Source organism: Humulus lupulus, chromosome 5 (assembly GCF_963169125.1).
Source record: "Humulus lupulus chromosome 5, drHumLupu1.1, whole genome shotgun sequence".
Lineage (NCBI taxonomy): Eukaryota > Viridiplantae > Streptophyta > Magnoliopsida > Rosales > Cannabaceae > Humulus > Humulus lupulus.
Genome location: NC_084797.1, coordinates 14,024,668 through 14,047,012, shown reverse-complemented (window position 1 = coordinate 14,047,012; position 22,345 = coordinate 14,024,668). Strand labels below are relative to the sequence as shown.

Genomic DNA, 22,345 nt, shown 5'->3' with positions numbered 1-22,345 from the left:
AAATAGGACCTAATGCCCAGCCATTTATTCATTCATCAAACTAAGTTCAGAGGCTGCTAGTTGCTAGGTTATTGTGAGAATGTAAACACTTGGGTTGGGAATTATAAAGCTTAATCACTATAAGCTTACCTAACACTTGGGAAGTAAGGTTTATTCACATTTCGGTTCAAGGTTTAGATTGGTCATATAAGTCTTCAAGGTATTTCCAAACTCTAGTTCAATTGATATTATTTTCTTTAAGTTCTCATAGTCTTCTACTCAGCATTATAACCTTATTCTTTACTCTTGGTTAGGAAATCTAAGAATTTGCACATAAGTTTTTGGTAAGTATATTCTTAATGGTATAGTTCTTCCATTCTTTTCATCTCTTTTCTTCAATATACTCACCCTGTTATAAATGGTTTTTAGGAGTGTTCCAAAGTCCCAACTTTGTCCTCATATCTCGATAATTTTGGTAAGGAAAATAGGATAGGATTTATGTGTTATATGATTTTATATGTTATCTTATGATTTTATGTTATGTAATATGCTATGTTAAGTATGTTTGTAGACTTGGGCATATGACTTATACAACTAACAAGCCCCAAATAGATTATGGGCATATGACTTGCTTAGCTAGCAAGCCCCACTAATCTAATGGGCATATGACTTGTTTAGTTTATGGGACCCCAAGTAATAATGGCTGTTATAGTATGTATGTGACATAAGTGTTATAATATGTTTTATGTTTCTTTATGAAATTTATGTATATGGTCTATGTGTTAGATTTTCCTTGCTGGGCATTAGGCTCACTCCTTTTATGTTTATATATGCAGGAAAATAGCTTTAGTGGCGGGAAAGGTTCTTAGAAGCTTGGGGAATGTGTATTGAGGCGGAATGGATTCAAAGAGCCGAGAGTTTCGATTCGAGGATGAAGTCTTTACTTATGGTTTTATGTGTATTTTTCCGCACTTATTTATGTAATCTCTTTTTAATTACCATTATGTTATGTTTTGTTTTTAAAACAATGGGATCCCATATCCTACTTGAAATTTTATGTAAGTTTAACATTTGTTTTTACAAGTTTTAATAAAATTATGATCTTTTCACTTGTAAGTTTTGTTAAGGAATAGGGTCTATGTGTAGTTTTCATTAATGGTCCAAAGTCTAGAGTAGTTGGGTCATTACATCACCTTGTTCATACGATATGTCTTTTATATAATATTTTTTGTGGTTGGCTACACCAATAATGTGCTTTCTTAATATAACTAACTTTTGTATACATAGGTGTTAAGTTCATTCTCTTTGTACCTTCTATTTATTGACAGAGAGGAAAATATGAAAGAAAAGAAGAAAATTAAATATTTATTAGAGTATATTTGGTTGGGGTGATATGGAATAGAATGAAAATGAATTAATTCTCATTCTATTATTTTGTTTGGTTGCATTTTAAAAGTATTAGAATGACTTTTTCTTCTATCATTTTCATGGACTTACTATTCCTTCCAAAAATAAGAGGAAAAATTATTTCAATACAAGATGACAAATAATAATAATAATGGTAATTTTTTATTCACATAAAAGTTTATTCCTATTTTCATTTTCATTCTTATTCCTCTATTTTTATTACTCCCAATCAAATGTACCCTTATTAGTTTGTTTTTAATAATAATCATATATGCACACAAAATATATAACAAAATTTCACACACATACTTATAACATGGTAGATTATGGTAGATTCTACCTTAAATGAGTGTGATTAGTTAAAAAAATATCAATGTGTAAAATAGAATTAGTATCCTATATTCAATTATGATATCTTAGTTCATGTCTAACTAATGAATGCATGATAAATTATTTAAAATTTGTAATTATTAAATAATTTTTTTTAATTTATTATTTTTGCTTAAATGTTTTAAATGACGTGCCTTAGTTGGACATAAATTAACACATCAAAATTAGACAAAGTATTCCACCAATTGGCCATGGTGGTATGGTAGTGGGGATATCCTCTCCATCTTGGCTCAAGAGGGCTCAAATCTCACCAGGTCCCCATGATGATGGAATTTCATCTAATTTTCAGGACTCAAAATCACTTATCCGAGTTGGAAAAAACTTTTTAATGTTCATTGAGAAAAATAAAAAGGTACAAGGGTACAACTACTATGTCACCTTTGAATAATTACTTACAAAGTATATGCAGTTTTTATCTTAGCATGGATTAATTCAAGTTTCACATGCTTTAGGAAGATAGATCTTCCTTTCTTGTACACATTTCATGTTGGATTTTGGGTTTCTTAAGTTTTTCTTTTTTCTTTTGTCAATGCAGGTCTTTGAAGATGACATGTTTAAAATTGGTTTGGTAGTCCAAATATTGGAAGAAAAATGTGTAAAGTTAAATGAAGAGAGGGAAAAAATTGAGTAGACTATAAAAGAATTGCAAGGTTTGACTTTCTAGCACATCTACAGCTGTTGTTTTTATCTGCTGGGATCATTGTCAAAATGTTTGACATAGTTTAAGAATCTACTTGACCAGATTGACCGTTTAATTTTTTTGATACTAACATGTCTTTCCATGCTAATGCTAGAAAGGATACATGGACCTACTGTCACTAAATAACCTATATAAGAGCATTTCTAATAGAATATAAAAAATGTGGTGCATTGCTATATTTAGCAATTTAGCAAAATGATCACTCCAATAGTATTTTAAAAAGTTGGCTAAATTTGACACATGCTAAAAATTGTGCCGAATTTAACACAAAATATAGCATGGACTAAATTTGGCTAAACAATAAATGTCACTTTTGTTGTGATTTGAGTTAAATCACCCTGAACAAGAATATAGAACCTAAACAAGAACTGAACTAATGCAAAGATCACAAATCTGTAAAAGCAATAATTAGGCTCAAGCAATTACGTGGTTCGTATACAAAGGCAATGTGTCTTTGGCCTACTCCATGGGTAAACAAATCTCAGCTACCTTTATTAAATTTGAATATTTAGAAATGCAGTCTTTACGTCAATCTGTTCCATTTCTAGGTTGAACTTTGTTGCCTTTGCTAGTGCAATTCTGATAAAGACATGCTTCACAACTAGAGAGAAAATATCATTGTAGTCTATCTCTTCTCTCTATGTAAACCCATTTGTAACTAGTATCGCTTTGTATCTCGGCTTCTCTACCTTATGTATCCCATCTTTAGCTTTGAAAACCCATTTGCATCCCATAAACAGGCACCTAGACAATGGAACTTAAGGTTTCATGAGTTTATGATCAAGATAAGGTTCAGTACAACTAATTATGATCCTTGTGTGTACTACAACAATAAGATATGTCTATTGTTATATGTAGATGATATCTTAATTGTTGGTAGTTGCAAAGAGTCAATTCATAGATTAAAAGAGCAGCTGCATAATAAATTCGAGATGAAGGATATGGGACCTGCAAGTAGAATTTTGGGTATTTGAAGAAATTTTTAGAGAGATTTGGCATGGAGAATGCCAAGTTAGTTTCAACTCCTTCGGCACACCATTTCAAGCTATCTCATAATCAATCTCCTAAAACTGATTAACAAAAAAAGCATATGAACAAGGTACCCTATGCTTGATGTGTAGGGAGTCTCATGTATGATATGGTCTCAACTAGACCTGACTTAGCTCAAGCTATGAGTTGTGAGCAGGTACATGGCAGATCCTGGTGAAGAACACTAGACAGCAACCAAATGGATACTAAGATATCTCAAAGGATCTCTGAATGTTGGGCTTGTATTTGGAAAAGAAGGTGTTACACAGGTAGAAGTTGTTGGTTTTGTGGACTCTGATTATGCAGGGAATATAGATACTTGAAAATCCACAATTGGATATGTATTCACTGTCCAAGGAAGTTGTGTGTGCTGGAAATCTAACTTGCAGAAAGTTGTGGCTTTGTCTTGAACAGAGGCAGAGTATATGGCAGCTATAGAGGCGATAAAGGAAGTTATTTGGTTCAGAGGTTTCAGCAATGAGTTGGGGTTAAATTCAGAAGACATTACTGGCTACTGTAATAGTCAAAGTGCTTTACATCTCATAAAAAATCCTATGTTTCATGAGAGGTCAAAACACATTGACATCAAGTTACATTTTATAAGAGAAGTCATAGCGAGAAAGGAAGTTCGGGCTAAAAAGGTCAACACAGATGAGAATCCAACTGATATGTTGACTAAAGTGGTTACTCAAGCCAAGTTTAAGCATTGCTTAGGCTTGATTCATGCTGAAGAATGCTACAATTACCCCAAGCAGTGAGGTACAGAAGATTAAGGTGCAAATTTCAGCTTCTAATAACATCAGATTTCTTTATACATCAGATTACAAGTAACTTAATCAAGGTGGATAATTGTTGTGTAATTGAGTCACTTGTACATGTGGCTTACTACTGTTGATGACCGTTAAGATAGTTGGGAGTTCTTATTATGTGTATGCTAAGCATTGGTACTCGGTCATATGCAGAGTGAAAAAACACTTATTAGTAGTTTAGTAATTCTCTTGTATAGAGTTTAGAGGTTTCATTCATTGTATTGATCCAAGAGTTGTGTCATCTGGTTCTATAGTCAAATTTAATAAAGGTTGCTGAGATCTGTTTCCTCGAGGAGTAGGCGAAAGACATTGTCTTTGTGTAACGTAATTGCTTGAGTCTTATTATTGCTTTTTTTAATTTGTGATATTTGTATTAGTTCAGCTCTTGTTGTTTAGGTTATATATTCTTGTTTAGTGTGATTCAACTCAAATCACAACACTTTTTATTTAGCATATTACCACTAATTATTATAATTTATTAATTAATAACTAATAACTAAATATATTACTTTTTTTATTCACTTTTTTCTACAATAAAAAATAAAAAAAGATTAACTTTTATATATTATCAATAAATATTAAATAGATTGCTGATTTTTTTGTTTTAGTTATTTTGCATCTTGTGCATTGGATTACAATTGTAAATATTGATACAAATATAGCATTGAATAATTTTTTGTGTTAAATTTGGCACAAAATTTACATCTTACATTAGAGATGTTATATCGGACAAGTCACGTATTTTTCGATATTGCATGGCCTGGCCTTGTTTTTCGATATTGCATGTCATATTTTGCTGTATTAGGATTGTGTCAATTGAAGTACTTAACAAGATCCTGAATTTGTTTTTAAAATTTTTAGATTCTATCGAACCATATCCATTGGGTTTCTCAAATCACTTGTTTCTCAAATCACTTGTCCACTAAAGAGGAAGTGATGGAGAATATTGAAAAGATAGGAAACTCAGCCGCTGCGGTTCTTTGCAATATTTCTAGGATAATTCCATTTCAAGAGCAAGAGGATCATTTAATGAAAGACATAATAGGAGTGGTTGCTCTACTTGGAAGAGTTCATTCTAGGCGGCTTAGCAGGTCAAACATAGTATTTCTGTTTTCACAATCAAAATTCTATCTTGTTTTTTTTTTCTTCTTTATTCTGTTTCTAAATTGTGGTTTTGTCTATATTTAGGATATTGTCAAAATACTTGGGTGCAGATCAAATGCTTGCTGTTGTCGCTAGATCTTTCGAAACTGCTATTCTTCTTGAAAAGTATAAACAAACTGGAGAAGTTGACCGTTGCCATGGTCTTCATGTAGAAGCTGCCATTCTTGACAAATTTATAGATGGTCGATTTATTGTCATGTGCTTTGACAATATAAGGTGACACCCTAAGCTTCTTGACTAAAACATATTAATCCTCACACAAGATTCTCACTCTATAGTTCATAATTGAATTGAATGATCTTAGAATTAACTGTCGACGTTGGATCAACGATGACAATTTTTAACTGTCGGCAATGATCTTAAATTAATTGTCGGTGTTGGGGTCTACGACACTGTCAGCATTGATCTCAAGTTAACTGTCGGTATTTGAGTCAATAGCGACAGTTAAAGACAACGGTAATAATTATTAACTGTCAGCGTTGGTTTCTATGCCTACAGTTCTTAATTGTCCGCTTAGAGCCACGCCGAGCAAATTAGGTTGGGTGTCGGGAAAGTCTGATTTTGTAGTAGTAAATGTGAAGCTGTACTCAAATTAGGATTAACTTCATCTAATATTCCTTGTTGTTTGCAGTCCATTCAGAGGTGGCGTCAAGAGTGGCTCTCAGAGGAAGCTGGCTTTATCACGTCCTCGTCTTATCGATGGAACCATTCCAAAAGGTTTTCTGGGATTTGCTGTAAATAGGATTGACTTAGATGAAGATATGTTGTCCATAAAGAACAACTCAGGTCATGGTCTTAGAGAGACCTTATTCTATCACCTTCTTGGTCAACTCCATGTTTACGAAACCGGGGAGGACATGCTAGCCGCTCGTGCTTGTATAGAACACGGCTCTGTGTCTCTAGATGGTGGAATATTGAAAGGAAACAGTGTAATATCTTTTGGATTTATTAGGTATGTTTCCATCTTCTTTCTTTTCCATTCCTACTATACCTTGTTGTATGAATATTTTGATTATTTGTTGTTTTATTATTATTGTTTTTAGTGATCCAGGAGTATGTTTTCAAGTTGTGACAACAAACAATGAAATGCTTCATTATCAAGAAAATTTGAAGCTGCTAAAAGAGAAGAAGAAGTCTGAGTTAAGAACAATCAATGATGAGATAGAACAAGTGATGAAAAAACGCAGCAAAGTTTTGACCAAGTTTGAAAAGATAAAATCAGAGTTTAACAAGTTTATGGACGATTGGGAACGTATATTGAAATAAAATGATGTCAAAAACAAGTCGTAGTTGCTCTCTAGAAGAAAAAAGAAGATCACGTGTTATAAATGTAAGGGGTTTAGTGCAAATAAAATGCCATGTTTTTAATTTTATAGTATAATAACCTAATCACATTTTTAATATTACATATTATCAAATATATCATTTATCAAATTATTATTTTGTTCTAAATATTTTAATATTATAGTATATGTATATATTAGTTTTTATCTTAAAGTTATTTTAATTTTTTTCGTTTTTTTATGAGTTATTAAATGATATATCATATCACAAAATACATATACTATACCAACAAAACTTACAAAATTATTACTAAAAAATATATACTATGCTAATAAAATTATATACTACTATTTAAATGTATATGTCATGATATAAAATTATACAATACTATTATGTATAATAAAATAGAAACTAAATATCATCAAAAAAAATTAATATACCATAAAAAACATATACACTAAATGAAAAATAGTATACCAACAATCCATAAGAAACTTAAAAAAATTAATTTAACTTTAAAATAAAAACTAATATACATATATCATTATATTATATTAAAGTTATACGCTCCTAAATAAATAAATAAAATATAAAAAATGACATTTTAGGTAATCAGAAATGTAAAATTATCATTTCTCTATAATTTTAAAAATGAGGACGATAACTTCTTGATGTTATTGTTTTGAGTCATTTACTGTAAATTCTCTAAATGTAAATTTTGGGTCAACTTTACAATATTTGTTAGAGGTAATCTATTTTCAATTGAAAAAGTATGTCTTCACCTTTGATAGTTTTTTGACCATCAACCAGGAAAACCACATCTGTATTAGCGTGTTGTAATCTAATTTGGTATAACTTTGAAGGATGTTTTGTTTTTCTCGTTGATCTTTCTTTAAAAATTAGTCTATTGAAGCAGCCTTTTTAATGTTTGTGGAAAAGAGAAAAATTGAATTAGATTAAGATGCAACAATGTCTGCTAACAATACAATCTTCTCAATTTAAGCTGGAATGAAAATGAGAGCTCCATTAAAACTACCCTATACCTGATGAAAAACACCTGAAATATTAGAGACAACTATAGAATAAGCACCCAATGGCTTAAATTTGCATACTATTTTTCATTATACTATTTTAATATTATATTTTTAATATCTTTTATTCATTTTAAATATTGAATAATAATGAGTGAGGAGTTCTTTGCCGAATTGACAATCCTAGAAACTTAAATTTGCAGACTATCTTTTTTTCATATATTAAAATTTGAAAAAATGATGAATAAAACAAATAAAAACAATTGATATTTCAAAATCCCTAAGACTCTTCCTTAAAAAAAAAAAAAAAAAAAGAAAGCCCTATAAGACCCTAAAACGAGACCAGTTCAGTAGAGAAAGAAAGTGTGTTGGTATTTGTATGTAAAACTTGAAAATCTGGTATTAAATAGTTGGTTATTTTTGTAAATAAAATTTGTAATGTTATTTTCGTAAATAAATAAATAAAAAAAAGCCATTCATTTAGTACAATCCAAATTTTTTGTTGGAATATAAATATTATTTTACGTGATTACTTTATTTAGCATTCAAAATTATTTTTGGTGATCAAGGTATGGAGGAAAATATTATATATCAAATTGTATATCAATATCTTTTCAAAAAAAAATTGTATATCAATATCAAATGTTATATAATTATTTTACTTTTATTTTTGTGTTGAGTATTGACTCAAATTAATTATGATTTTCTTTATAGTATTTTAATTTTGGGTAATTATTAATTTATGTAAAACAAATTGTTACTATAAATATGTATTTGGTGCATGTGAGAATGTGAGCTTTTGAAGAGAGTGTGAGAGTGAGTTTTGAAGAAAAGTGAGAGTGAGTTTGAAGGGTAGAGAGCGTGAAAGTAAGTTTGATGAGTTGAAGAGTGAGCAGCAAATAATGAGAGATGGAGAGAGTTTTGAGTATATTTAATAATGAGATTGATGCTAAATATATCTATTTATGGGTTTGGTAATTTTACCAAACAGAGTAAATTTCTTTGTCTCTTTATTGTTTCTATTGCGTTTGAGAAATTTGTCTTTTTTCCCAACATCTTCTAGTTGACACACTCTAGATGTTACTAATAATGGCTGGGATGTGGAGCAAACTGACAAACAGTGCTTTTCTAATTGGTATGCTTTCAAGAAGTATTTAGTAAACAATCAGCTTGTTTTGTTGTTCCAAAACACCTCCCAACAGTTTGCAAAGTAAACCAGACATTGCCTTCACTGCGAAAAAATTAAGCCAATTTCTTCAATCTCCCACTCAAAATCATTGTAAAGCATGCAAAAATTAGAAATTTTACTCATGCTTCCATGCACATTATCTAGGATGATAGGAAGTCAACTTCTGGCTACTGTGTTTATTTTGGTAGAAATTTAACTAGTTGGGCTTCAAAGAAGCAAAAGTTAATGGCAAGGTCAAGCACAGAATTGGAATACATGACCTTTGCTCAAGCCTGCACTTAAATTTGATGGTTGTGGTCATTGTTTTCAGAGATTGGAGTGATGTGCTCTAAACCAACTGTGATTGGGTGTGACATCTTAAGAGTATAGCAAATCCAGTTCTTCATATATTCAAGAATGAAACTATTGAATACGATGTTCACACTTCATAAAAAATAAAGTTCTGAACAAAGAGGTTGAAGTAAGATACATTAATTCCATCTGAAAAATAAATTCATGACATCCTCACTAAGCCATTCTTGACCATCTCTCAATTTAATCTTTTAAGGACAACTTTGGGCTAGGATAGCATGGTAAGACTCATTTAATCCGGTCAAAAATTGAAGAACTTGATCTTGGTTGTGATGATCAAGATTGGTAGTAGAGGAAGCACAAGTACATGGTATACAAGGCCTAAGTTCATGAATCTCATCCCATATAAATTTGAGTTTGGTAAAATAGGTACTTACAGAATCATCACCTTGGTGCAAGCTGATGATGGTATTACGAAGCTCAAAGATACGTGGCCCATTTCCTTGATCGAATGTGTTGTTCAACTCAGTCCGCATAGCTGAAGCAGTCTCAAGGTACATTATAGTGGTTTTTATTTCAGGAGAAATTGAATGTAGGATCCTAACATTACCATTTGATTGCAACGATGCCAAGAATTGTGGTTTGGGTCTGTTGTAGCTGGAGGAGGGAGATCTCCAGTAAGGAAACGAGCTTTATTCTTGGCTCCAATAGAAAGACGGAAATCACGCCTCCATGAAGGGAAGTTCTTCTCTGTCAAGAGTAGAGTAACAAGAACGATTCCAGGATTGTCGCCATTGCCAAGATAGTATGGACTTTGCTCACATGTGGTTGGGGTCGGGTGGGCGAGGTGAGAGCAGAATACCGATTGGATGTTGCAACATTAGGGTCTTTGTAGGAAAATTTTACCCTTTTATCCCTACACAACTCACACACACACATTAGTGTACAAGGTCATTCTTGATCTTTCTATATGTTTCTGATATATGTGGACAAAATTAGTGACACATTTTCATTGTTAATTCTTTTAAAGTCTTTGATTTTAACTTTACTAATTTTATGCTTTACTTTTGTGTTTGAACAGGCTTCGAGAGAACACCACAAGTATACACAAAATTAGGGTAAACACATCAATACAGAACCAAAGCTTAAAGATAACCAAACCAGAAAAGAAATGAGAGGGAAAGAGATACAAACACGAGAGATTACAAGGTTCACCACCAAAATTTGGGGTTACATCCTTGGTGAGCTACCTCAGAGAAAGCTCGAGTCTAATCCATTATCAAGATCGCAGTTTACAACAGATTTCTAGAGATTCCAGCCACAAGTCAGCTGGTAATCTCGATGCTTCAACCAGGTATGAATCAAGACTCTCAAACATTCTTTCTTTCTCTTTTCTTCTCTTTGGATCGAACCGATCCCTCACTTTTTTTCCTCTCTCTAACACTTCTCTTTTCTTTTTCTCAACTTGAGAGCTTCTCTCACTAGATTTCACTCAGGATCACTTCTCTTTCTTCTGGAGAATTTCGTTATGAAGTTGTAAGTGTTTATGTTCTTTCCTTCTTCTATTTATAGGGTCTGAGTAGTAAGGTGAGTTAGTTAGGAATAACTAACTGTTTTCTGATCTTGGTAATAGTACGGTTGGACTTGTCTTTGGATTTGCTCTTAATTGCATGTTGTATTTGTGACAGGTCAGCTTATATGGGGAATTAATTTCAACAATTTCCACCTCATTCCTCATATAAGCTGATCTGATCTGAATAGTGTTTTCTCTGAGGGTCCTAGCTCTAGTCTCCTTAGGTCTAGCCTCCATTATCAACCCCTAACAAATTCATGCAGAGCTTGAATTTGTGAAGGGTTACAATTTTGGTTCCCATATCTGCAGGATTTTCTTCTGTAGGTATTTTCTGTATTGAAACCAACTCTTGTGTCACTTTGTCCCTGATAAAGTGATACTTGATTTCAATATGTTTTGTCCTGTCATGGAAAACTGGGTTCTTGCACAGATGTATACAGCTTTGGCTATCTGAATACACTGTGGGAGTCTGTTTAGTCTTAGTAATTTCTTCTAGGAGACCCTGAAGCCATAGTGCTTCCTTTATTGCTTCAGTAACAGCAATATATTCTGACTCAGTAATTGACAATGCAACTACTGGTTGGAGCTGTACTTTCCAGCTTACACAGCTTCCTCCTATTGTAAAGTAATAGGCTGTAGTTGACCTTCTACTGTCTTTATCACCTGCATAATCAGCATCACTGTACCCCTCTATAAGTAACTTGGAGCTAAGCCTTCTGTACACTAGGCCAACTTTAGTAGTCCCTGCTAGGTACCTGTAACGCTCTGGCTACCCCAGAACAGTTACGGTGAACAGTGAACCGGAAATTTGACTCGCTACCCGAGTCCTTTGGTTAAAAACGTGATCTAAGTACCATTATCAGGTTAAGGTGTAAAATCAGTAAAAAGGAAAGGGTACATTTCATTAAGTAAATAAACTGCTCATGAGCCTTTTAAAATGTTTACAAGATGTTCATAATACCAAAAGGGTTGCTACAGTTCCAAATATACAATCCCCGCCGGCCTAAGCGGCAAAAATAGGGTAAACCCCTAGTCCCTCTGAGAACTCCTTGACCGTGGCGGTCAAGCGGCCCTGTATGTACATCTCATCACCCAAGCTCTCCACTCAGGGTTGGCCAAGCTTTTCCTTTCCTTTACCTGCACCACATAGCACCCATGGGCCAAGGCCCAGCAAGAAAACACAATAAAGCATGATATAATATCAACAACGGTCATAATAACCATTCAGGACCATCAGTCCAACAAGTAGGTGACAATAGCCAAAAGTCACAATGATGAGCATCGCTCCTTCTAGCCGTGTGACGATAGGGCCACCAGGGCTTAACTAAATAGTGATTCATTTATAAGTTCGTTTAGGACAGGTGCATGGTGATTAGTCACCAACATAACCCTCCTCACGACTCTGGAGTCGAAACTATGGACAACGTCCCTTAGCCATGTGACAAACCGTCACCGGGGTCATATACCTTGGCTATATTCATCTGGTTGTAAGCCAGGCAAGCGCTTATAAGTTCTTCGACCCTAGAGTCGGTCTGGCATTAATGTTATAGAGCCATTCAATGCATGATTCTCGACTTTGGAGGTGGTCCCTGACTAGTCAGTGTCTCAAACATGTAATCAGCGTATAATAGCATTTAATATGCAATCCATATCCACATTTATCAACCAACATGCCCCAATACCAAACCATGCATGTCATATACCTATACAGGGTGCAATTGTATTCAAACACCGTTTTCTTACCTTTGGTTCGAGTGAGAATAATTATATGAACGACCCCTGAGAACGATCAACCTTTAGATTCCTCGACGGTCACCTAGTCATAACCAAAATATAGGATTCATCAATAAAAATGATAACTGAGGGTTCCCAAACCAAATCCCAGCCCCCGAGACCTCAAATACTACCCAACCGGGTACTAGGTCCAACCCCGAGGCCTATGGTTTGAATCCCTAAGCTAAAAACCACTTTTTAGCAAATTTGGCCTTAAGGGCCGCGGCACGCCCTCAAACAGAGAGGGTTCCCTGCCTGCCAAACGCCAAGGGCCGCGGCGCACCCCTGCTGCGCCGCGGCGCCCAGCCCAGATCAGCTAAGTCGGCCACACACGAACCAGATTTCAACCCTGCGTTTTCCCTCTCAAACCAGACCTTCAAACCCTCTCTAAACCTCTTCCAAACACATAATTGAACCCCCAAACAACACCCTTATCTCACCCTCATCAAACCCCAATCAAAACAACATAAAAACCCTCTTTGATTCACACTTTCCACATCAAAACTCATGATTTAAAAGCTAAAACGAAAACAGAGCATATCTTGAGTTCAATGATCAAAACTTACCTTAAAACATGTTTTGAACTTCCCACACAAGCAGAACTTAGTCTACTAACTCAGCCTTGAAGTTTTCCCTAGCTTGAATCCACACCTAAAGCTCAAAACCTCAAAGGAGAAATGAAGAGGGTGATGTACGAGAAAGGAAGATAAGAGTGCCTCTGTTTTGTTCTATTTTATTCTACAGCCTTCAGCCATTTAAAACAAGTATATCCACCCCTAAAATGACCAAAATACCCCTTGTGTCATCTTAAGCCTCTAAGGCCACCCCAAGGGCAAAATTGGTACATTCCGCTAAACCCGTTAATTATAATTAACGCTTCCCAATTCCCGCTAATCTCAAAATTCTCGAACACCAATAATTCATAACCTGTTACCCTAAAATTCCCGGTAACGCTATAACCATCAATATCACCCCGAGACTCACCCCGAGCCCCGAGCTCAAACCTGTTATGACCAAACCGATAATCATGTTTAAAGATCGTCTCATGTCGAGATACTCGAACCAATCCACATTATAATGTGGTCTCACAATATATCATTATCATACAAAATAGATATTCAACTATACCCTCAACGGGCCAAATTACCAAAATACCCCTGTAAACAAATGTGGACTCACATGCATGCATTTAACATCATATTATAATATAATTCTCATAAACATGCATAAACACATTTAATGGCATAATTAAACAGTTATGGCCCTCCCGGCCTACTAATCCAGCCATTAACCATAATAGGGAATACGGGGCATTACAGTACCTCATAGTCCATTTCATTGCCTGCCAGTGCTCTTTTCCTGGATTAGCCATGTATTTGCTTAGGATGCTCATTACATGTGCTAGGTCAGGCCTAGTACATACCATTAGATACATAACAGAACCTACAGCATTGGAATAGGGCACCTCCTTCATCTCATCTATGGCTTTAGGTTCTGTTGGACATTGAGCCTTGGATAATTGATGTTGATAGGTTATAGGTTGCTTAGTTATCTTGGCATCTTCCATAGAAAACTTCTTTAGGATTTTGTTGATATAATCTTCCTGGTTTAGTATCAGTTTCCCTTTCTTCCTATCTCTTCTAATGTTCATTCCAAGTATTTTAGTAGCTTCCCCTAAGTCCTTCATTTCAAATTAAGCTTTTAGCAGGTTCTTCAAGTTTTCCACTTTGGCCTTTTCTTTGCTTATAATAAGCATATCATCTACATACAAGAGTAGGTAGATTGCTGTATGAGTTTCTGTCCCTTTGTAGTACAAGCAGTGGTCATAATAGCTTCTTAGATATCCTTGCTTTGTCATAAAGGTATCGAATCTCTTGTTCCACTGTCTAGGGGACTGTTTGAGTCCATATAAAAATCTTTCTAGTTTGCACACTAGGTTTTCTTCTCCCTTTTTAATGTACCCCTTAGGTTGCTCCATGTAAATGTCTTCTTCTAGCTCTCCATTTAGAAATGCAGTGGTAACATCCATCTGTTCTATCTCCATATCGAATTTAGTTGCCACGGCCAACATAATTCTGATTGTCTTATATTTCACAACAGGTGAAAATATCTCTATATAGTCAATACCCTCCTTTTGGCTAAACCCTTTAGCCACTAATCTTGCTTTAAATCTTACTGGATCACCTGGTTTGATTCCTTCCTTGTGCTTAAACAGCCATTTGCATGAAATCAAATTCTTGCCAAGAGGCCTCTTGACTACTTTCCAAGTTTTATTCTTTTGTAGGGAACTCATCTCATCATCCATAGCATTTGACCATTTCTTAGCATCCTTACTATGCACAGCTTCTTCATAGGAACTAGGCTCTGTAGTTGTTGTAATTTCCATATCACTTAGGAAAGCATAAGCTATTACTTCATTCCATGCATTGAAACTAAACCTCTGTGTAGGCTTTGGAACTCTCTTACTCCTGTCCCTTGTCAGTTGATAATCCCTTAGACTTTGATCTCCCTCATCTGTCCCTGTATCAACATGGTCTTCTATTTGTCCTGAGGTAGTTGGAATTGTCCTTTCAAGTTTTGGTTCCACCTGAACTTGATCTTCAGTCTCTGGGCTTCTCTGAACTTGTTCCACCTGAACAAGTTCCACCTGATTCACATCAGGTTCCTCTTCTATATTTTCCAGTGTGTTCTGTTGTATTTCAAAATCTGATATGCCTGCAGGGTTAGTTTGTATACCTGCACTAGGTGTGTTGTTAGAAATACAAGGAAATATATTTTCTTTGAAAATTACATCTCTGCTTATGATTGTCTTTAAACCCCCTTGATCTCTAAGCCAGATGTTATACCCTTTGACCCCATCAGGATAGCCTAAGAAAACTCCTTTAACAGCCCTAGGTTCTAGCTTTCCAATGTTTTGATGTGCATATGCTGCACAACCAAAAACTCTAAGGTTGGATAGGTCTGGTGGCTTTCTAGACCAGACCTCTTCTGGTGTCTTTAAGTTTATGGCACTAGATGGGCACCTATTAATCAAATAAGTTGCAGTTACAACTGCCTCACCCCAGAACCCCTTAGACAGACCTGAACTGAACAGCATACACCTAGATTTATTTAATAGGGTTTTATTCATTCTCTCTGCAACCCCATTCTGTTGTGGTGTGTGCCTCACAGACTTGTGTCTCATAATACCCTGTTCCTTACAGTAATGATTAAACAAATCATTACAAAATTCTAACCCATTATCAGTTCTCAATACTTTGACCTTCCTATCAGTTTGGTTTTCCATTAAGGTTTTCCAATGCACAAACTTTTGAAAAGCATCATTTTTATTTTTAAGCAAATAAACCCATACTTTTCTTGAAAAATCATCAACAATAGAAAGGAATTAAGAACATCCACCATAGGTTTTTACTTTCTCTAGTCCCCATAAATCAGAGTGTATATATTCCATGATATGTTTTGATTTATGTGAGCCAGTGTTAAATTTCAGTCTGTGGTGTTTTCCCAAAATACAGTGTTCACAAAAATCTACCTTAGATACGTTATCTTTTCCAAGTAGGTTCTGGATGTTGATTATTTGCAAGCCATTTTCACTGATGTGCCCCAACCTCCTATGCCACAAAGTTGCTCTATCATCTTCAGGTGTAGGAACTGTGTTATTACAGTTAGCAATAAGATCTCCACATAGGTAGTACAGGCCATCTTCCTTCATCCCTTTCATGATCACCATAGACCCTTTACACAGTTTCATTTGTCCATCTTTGATTCTACTTTCAATCTGCAAGTCATCAAGCACACTTAGAGAAATTAAATTTCTAGATAGGTTAGGTACATACCTCACCCCCCTTAGTGATCAAACTATTCCATCAAACATTTTGAAGCTCACAGTGCCTATGCCTTCAATTTCACATGTTTGATTATTTCCCAATATGACCTTTCCTCCCTTGATTTCCCTGTAATCAGATAACAAACATTTGTTGTTAGTCATATGGAATGTACAACCTGAATCTAGGATCCAGTCATTTTTTAAGGTATCTGCAGCTAGGTAAACCTCCCCACTGTCATAGCCATCAATGTAGTTGGCTTCTTGGTGATCTCTGTGCTTGTAACTGTCTGTTTTCTGTGGACCATTATCTTGTCCCTCAGATTTGTATTTGTTACTTTTCTTCCAGAAGTAACAGTCTCTTCTCATGTGACCATGTTTCCCACAATGGTAACAGCCATTGGGATCTTTGGGATTCTTTGGTTGAAACCTTGGTTTCCCTGAATAGTGTTCTTTGCTGGATCCCCTACTCTGACTTCTTCCCTTCTTATGCCAGGGTTTTCTTTGATCTGATCTTCCCCTGCTTAAGTTTAATTCCCCATTTGAACCATTGTGTTTTTCAGTCTTCATTTCAAGATCCTTTGACTTCAAGGCAGAGATGACTTCTTCTAAGGTGATTTCAGTCCTTCCATATTTTATTGCATTCTTAACCTCTCTATAAGATTCTGGTAGAGAGTTAAGAATTATAATAGCCTGATTTTCATCACTCAAGGCTTCATTCTCACCAGAGTTAGCCAACTCTATATGCAATCTTAGAAACTCATCAAGATTTTGTTCCAATGTCTTTGAATGTGACATTTTGAATCCAAAAATCCTCTCCTTTAGGGATATCTTGTTAGTTAGGGAATTTTTCTGAAATTGCTCCTCCAATTTCCTCCATATCTTTGCAGGGGTTTCTTCTTTGTCAACCTGTCTTATAATTGCATTAGACAAGTTGAAAATTATAATTCCAGTTGCTGTTTCTAGCAACTCTTCCTTCTGAATTTTGGATGTTCCATCAGGCCATTCGATTGGGTCTTCTAGCACTCTAAGCAGCTTCTGTTGTGCTAGTAATGACCTGATCTTTCTTCTCTAAATTCTGTAGTCTCCAGATCCATCAAACCTATCAATGTCCACCTTTATATTACTCATGTTAGTAAATTCAGAAACAATAATAGATTCTTTTAAAGGATACTCAGTTTGATTGTCTAATGAGACATCCTCAAACTCTTCTGGGTCAAGTGCTCCTTCTTGGGGACTTGATTCCTCCAGTCTTGATCTTCTCCTCTAACTTCTTGTGAGTTATTCTTGCTGTTGTAACCTGGCTCTGATACCACTGTAGGAAAATTTTACCCTTTTATCCCTACACAACTCACACACACACATTAGTGTACAAGGTCATTCTTGATCTTTCTATATGTTTCTGATATATGTGGACAAAATTAGTGACACGTTTTCATTGTTAATTCTTTTAAAGTCTTTGATTTTAACTTTACTAATTTTATGCTTTACTTTTGTGTTTGAACAGGCTTCGAGAGAACACCACAAGTATACACAAAATTAGGGTAAACACATCAATACAGAACCAAATCTTAAAGATAACCAAACCAGAAAAGAGATGAGAGGGAAAGAGATACAAACATGAGAGATTACAAGGTTCACCACCAAAATTTGGGGTTACATCCTTGGTGAGCTACCTCAGAGAAAGCTCGAGTCAAATCCATTATCAAGATCGCAGTTTACAACAGATTTCTGGAGATTCCAGCCACAAGTCAGTTGGTAATCTCGATGCTTCAACCAGGTATGAATCAAGACTCTCAAACACTCTTTCTTTCTCTTTTCTTCTCTCTGGATCGAACCGATCCCTCACTTTTTTTCCTCTCTCTAACACTTCTCTTTTCTTTTTCTCAACTTGAGAGCTTCTCACACTAGATTTCACTCAGGATCACTTCTCTTTCTTCTGGAGAATTTCGTTATGAAGCTGTAAGTGTTTATGTTCTTTCCTTCTTCTATTTATAGGGTCTGAGTAGTAAGGTGAGTTAGTTAGGAATAACTAACTGTTTTCTGATCTTGGTAATAGTACGGTTGGACTTGTCTTTGGATTTGCTCTTAACTGCATGTTGTATTTGTGACAGGTCAGCTTATATGGGGAATTAATCTCAACAGTCTTCGACAGAATCTGTAGGGTTTTGATTCCCTGAATGTGGTTGTTGCACGCCTGAGATGGGGTTTGCAGAGGATCTAGGCGGAGGCACATAAGCAGTAGCAGCTGGTGGCGTTGGAGGACCTTCAAGAATGGAGGTGCGGTTTCTAGTCCGAACCATCTTCAAGAAAGCTTCAAGAGAGTGTCAACAATGGTGGAAAGCAAGAAATGGTTTAAGGTTTCAAGAATGGTATTTCTTTGATACCATATTAGAGAAGGAAATCTGAATATGATTTATTGATATTGTGAAAAATGTGTTTAGCTAAAACGGCTAAGTGACAGCTTTATAGCTGTAAAGAGTCCGTTACAGCTAGAGGAGTGGTTACAAGTTACTTGTACAGTAACAGAAAGGGGTTACAAGTAACATACTGTAACAGAAAAATGGTTAAAGGATTAAACCAGTAAACAACAAACTAAACTGTGGATAATAACCACTAATAGGTTCTAATACATATTTAAAACATGAAATATTAGAGACTGCTATACAATATTACAATGTGTAATATAAGACACCATACTTTCAATTAAGCTAACCAAATCCCTTCTCTTATTGCATTCAACTCAATTCAGCCTCTACGAGTGCCTTAGAAAATTGCATTGGCTTGGGGCATATAGCTGCTAATACTCGACCATTGGGCATTGCTCCTTTGACTTTCCATATTGCTATTCAAGTCTGAGACCATGAACTGCCTTCTTGAGGTTTGAAACGAGTCAAGAAAATCCACCGCCTAATTCGTGTTTCTCTATTTCCAAATTTCCTTTGGATCAGATTTAGCTCTTCTAATCTCCACCCAAACTTCACAGCTTTAGTATAACTTATTTTTAAATTACTTTTTTAATGAAAAATTAAATTAAAATTGGTTTATCATTTTTTTAATGAAATTGTAATTTGGACAAATGATACGTTGTTATGTCAATTTCTAAAAGCAAAATCTTAATTTTGTTAAAAATTATATCAATTTAAAATTGGATTAGAATAAGTATACAAAAAAACGGTTCCACACTTATAAAAGATAAAAAAATATATCTAAAATTTCAAATAAAACCAATGAAATAAGATTATCTTATCATTTTTATTTATAAATAATGATACGCGGTTAAATTAGTATCATCAAGTAGAATGAAAAACAATCTAGTAGTGCATCTTTTTGTCATAATATTCATATATATATATATATATATACCAAAAATAAAGCCAATCTTTATTTCTCTTTTTTCATTATACGATTTTGGTTCATTTTTCAATTGGGGATACATAATGTATCTAGGTGCAACTAAAAGTTGACCTAATGTATTTTTGTTATCAAAACTAAAAGTTAGGAATATAAATGTTATTATTATTGCATAAAATTTTATGTTGCCAATATTCTTATATTAAATCTCAGATATATATATACATGAATTTAACATAGTTATTAAATATATATTTTCAATATTTGAAGTTATCTTTGTTTAGAGAAAAAAATTGATGTCAAAATGTAAAGTTGTGGACCTAAATATAAAATGATGTATTATGAGAAGATTTTTGCCAAAAAAAAAAAAAACTTAGATTATTAAAATAAAATTTGGATAAAAAAAAAAAGTAATAATGCTATCTTTTGAAGAAGGTAGAGATTTATATGAAAAAAATGAGATAGATACTAGGAAAAAAAAAAGCAAATGATTATAGCATCTCAAATGAATTGCTAAATATGTGATATATTATTATATTTTGGCATAGTTTGAAAAGGCATCACTCTCTAATGACTGCCAAATTTAGTATATATACGAAAAAAGTTGTGGTACAAAAATATAATGTATAAAATTTCGTACATGAATACATTTTACATTTTTTATTTATTATATTGCCACAAATTATTATAAATTTTACTGTATATACCATATTTCCATAAAAAAAATTACATTAGAAGAAGGGATTCAAACTTGTACCTCCTATTTGTGAGAGGAGGTGTAGTACCTCTAAGCTAGAACTAATACTTTTATAATTTTGAAAATAATTAATTTTTGTATATTTTCAATAAATATTAAATAATTATTATTATTAATTTTAGAATATTTGCAGTAATAATACCAAATATTTTTTAATAATTGTACTTAAATACTAATTCTTTTTTTACGACAATAATATTAAATTTTTGCTAATAGTTGCACTTTATAAAAAAAATTAAATAATTTTTTTGTTATAAATTAAAATTCATTTTATACATTTTAAAAACTATTTAAAGTATATTTACTGTAATAATATTAAATCTCTACTAATAATTGCACTCAAATATAAATTGAATGTTTTTTCTCTTCTAAATTTTCATTTTTCTTTATTTATTTTTTTAATTTTTTTTATATTTTTTTAATTAAATTTGATTTATAATTTTTCAAAAATTATTTAAGAAATATTTGCAATAATAATACTAAATCTATACTAATAGTTACCCTTAAATATAAATTCAATTTCTTTTTTAATTTTCATATATATGTTTTTTATTATTTTCTATTTAAAATATATCTTCTATATAAAAAGTGTGTAGATAACGTAAATTCTTAGTTTTAGCGGTTTGTTTTTATTAATTTTAACGGAATATTCTAAATATTTAACGGAATATACCTTTTAAACTAATCAAAAATAGATATTTATCAATTATATTAATATAAATTTAAATTCAAATTCAAATGTTATAAAATATCATTATTATAATAATAATATATAATATAAAACAAGATATTTAATAACTATATTAATATAAATTTAAATATTATTATAATAATAATATATAATCCTAATGTTGTACTAATTATATTAATATGAATTCAAATATTATAAAATATTATTATAATAATAATAATATTTAATACAAAATTTAATATATAGTACTTATATTAATATAAATTTAAATATTATAAAATATCATTATAATTATAATACATAATACATAATCTTAATTTTTATTAAAAAAATATTATTTATGTTTAAAAAGATTATCATATTATATATATTTAAAAAATTATAATAATTTTATGGTGTTATACCCAGTTTTTGAGGCATGTTAAATGTGACCTCGAAAGCTGGATTCGCAGCGAATGAACTTGTACAGTTTGAAGTATGCTCCAGGATTAAATATCGAGCCTGCAAGACTGAGACGACCTCGATTGTGGTGACCTCGAAATATTCACGATCTCGAAAGGTAGCTTCCGAGATGCATCTATCCTCAAGGATGACCTCGGATCAGGGGTTCCGAGCCTGACGCGCATACGATCTCGAAAGACATGTGACCTCGGGAGATGTCGTTAGCTCGAACGATGATGTGAGACCTGGGAGAATAAAGCCTCGGAGATATATGATAATAACTTTGAATATCTACAAGTGTTATCCACAAGAGACGCAGTCTACATTTATTACTGTAAATCCCCTAAAATCGTGGGATATTATTTGGTTAGTTATACGCCCCCTGGTCATCAGGGGACGTTTCCTTTTATATCTGATTATAGGTATTTAAAGCCATTTATTTTATTTATACAAAAAGAGTAACTACCCAAAATATGTGGGATAGTATTCTGCAACCTTCTCTATAAATAGAGAGGTTGTGCATCATTGTAAAGGACCGAAATTCTGAACCTGGAGAGAAAACTCTGAAGAATTCATGCTTAAGAATTTTCAGAGATAATCTTGAGTTTAATAACAGAGACTCGTGGACTAGGCAGATTAAACTGCTGAACCACGTAAAAA

General features: G+C 33.4%; 1 protein-coding gene across 1 annotated transcript; it reads left to right on the top strand.

Moving 5' to 3' along the window:
* The first annotated feature begins 3,930 nt into the window (after positions 1–3,930).
* On the top strand, positions 3,931–11,015 carry LOC133778869 (protein DEFECTIVE IN MERISTEM SILENCING 3-like). Its single transcript, XM_062218886.1, has 8 exons — positions 3,931–4,188; positions 5,176–5,405; positions 5,503–5,694; positions 6,110–6,430; positions 6,522–6,730; positions 10,355–10,374; positions 10,846–10,860; positions 10,962–11,015. Exons 1-8 carry the CDS (start codon positions 3,931–3,933, stop codon positions 11,013–11,015), a joined length of 1,299 nt encoding a protein of 432 aa, XP_062074870.1.
* Positions 11,016–22,345: the final 11,330 nt, after the last annotated feature.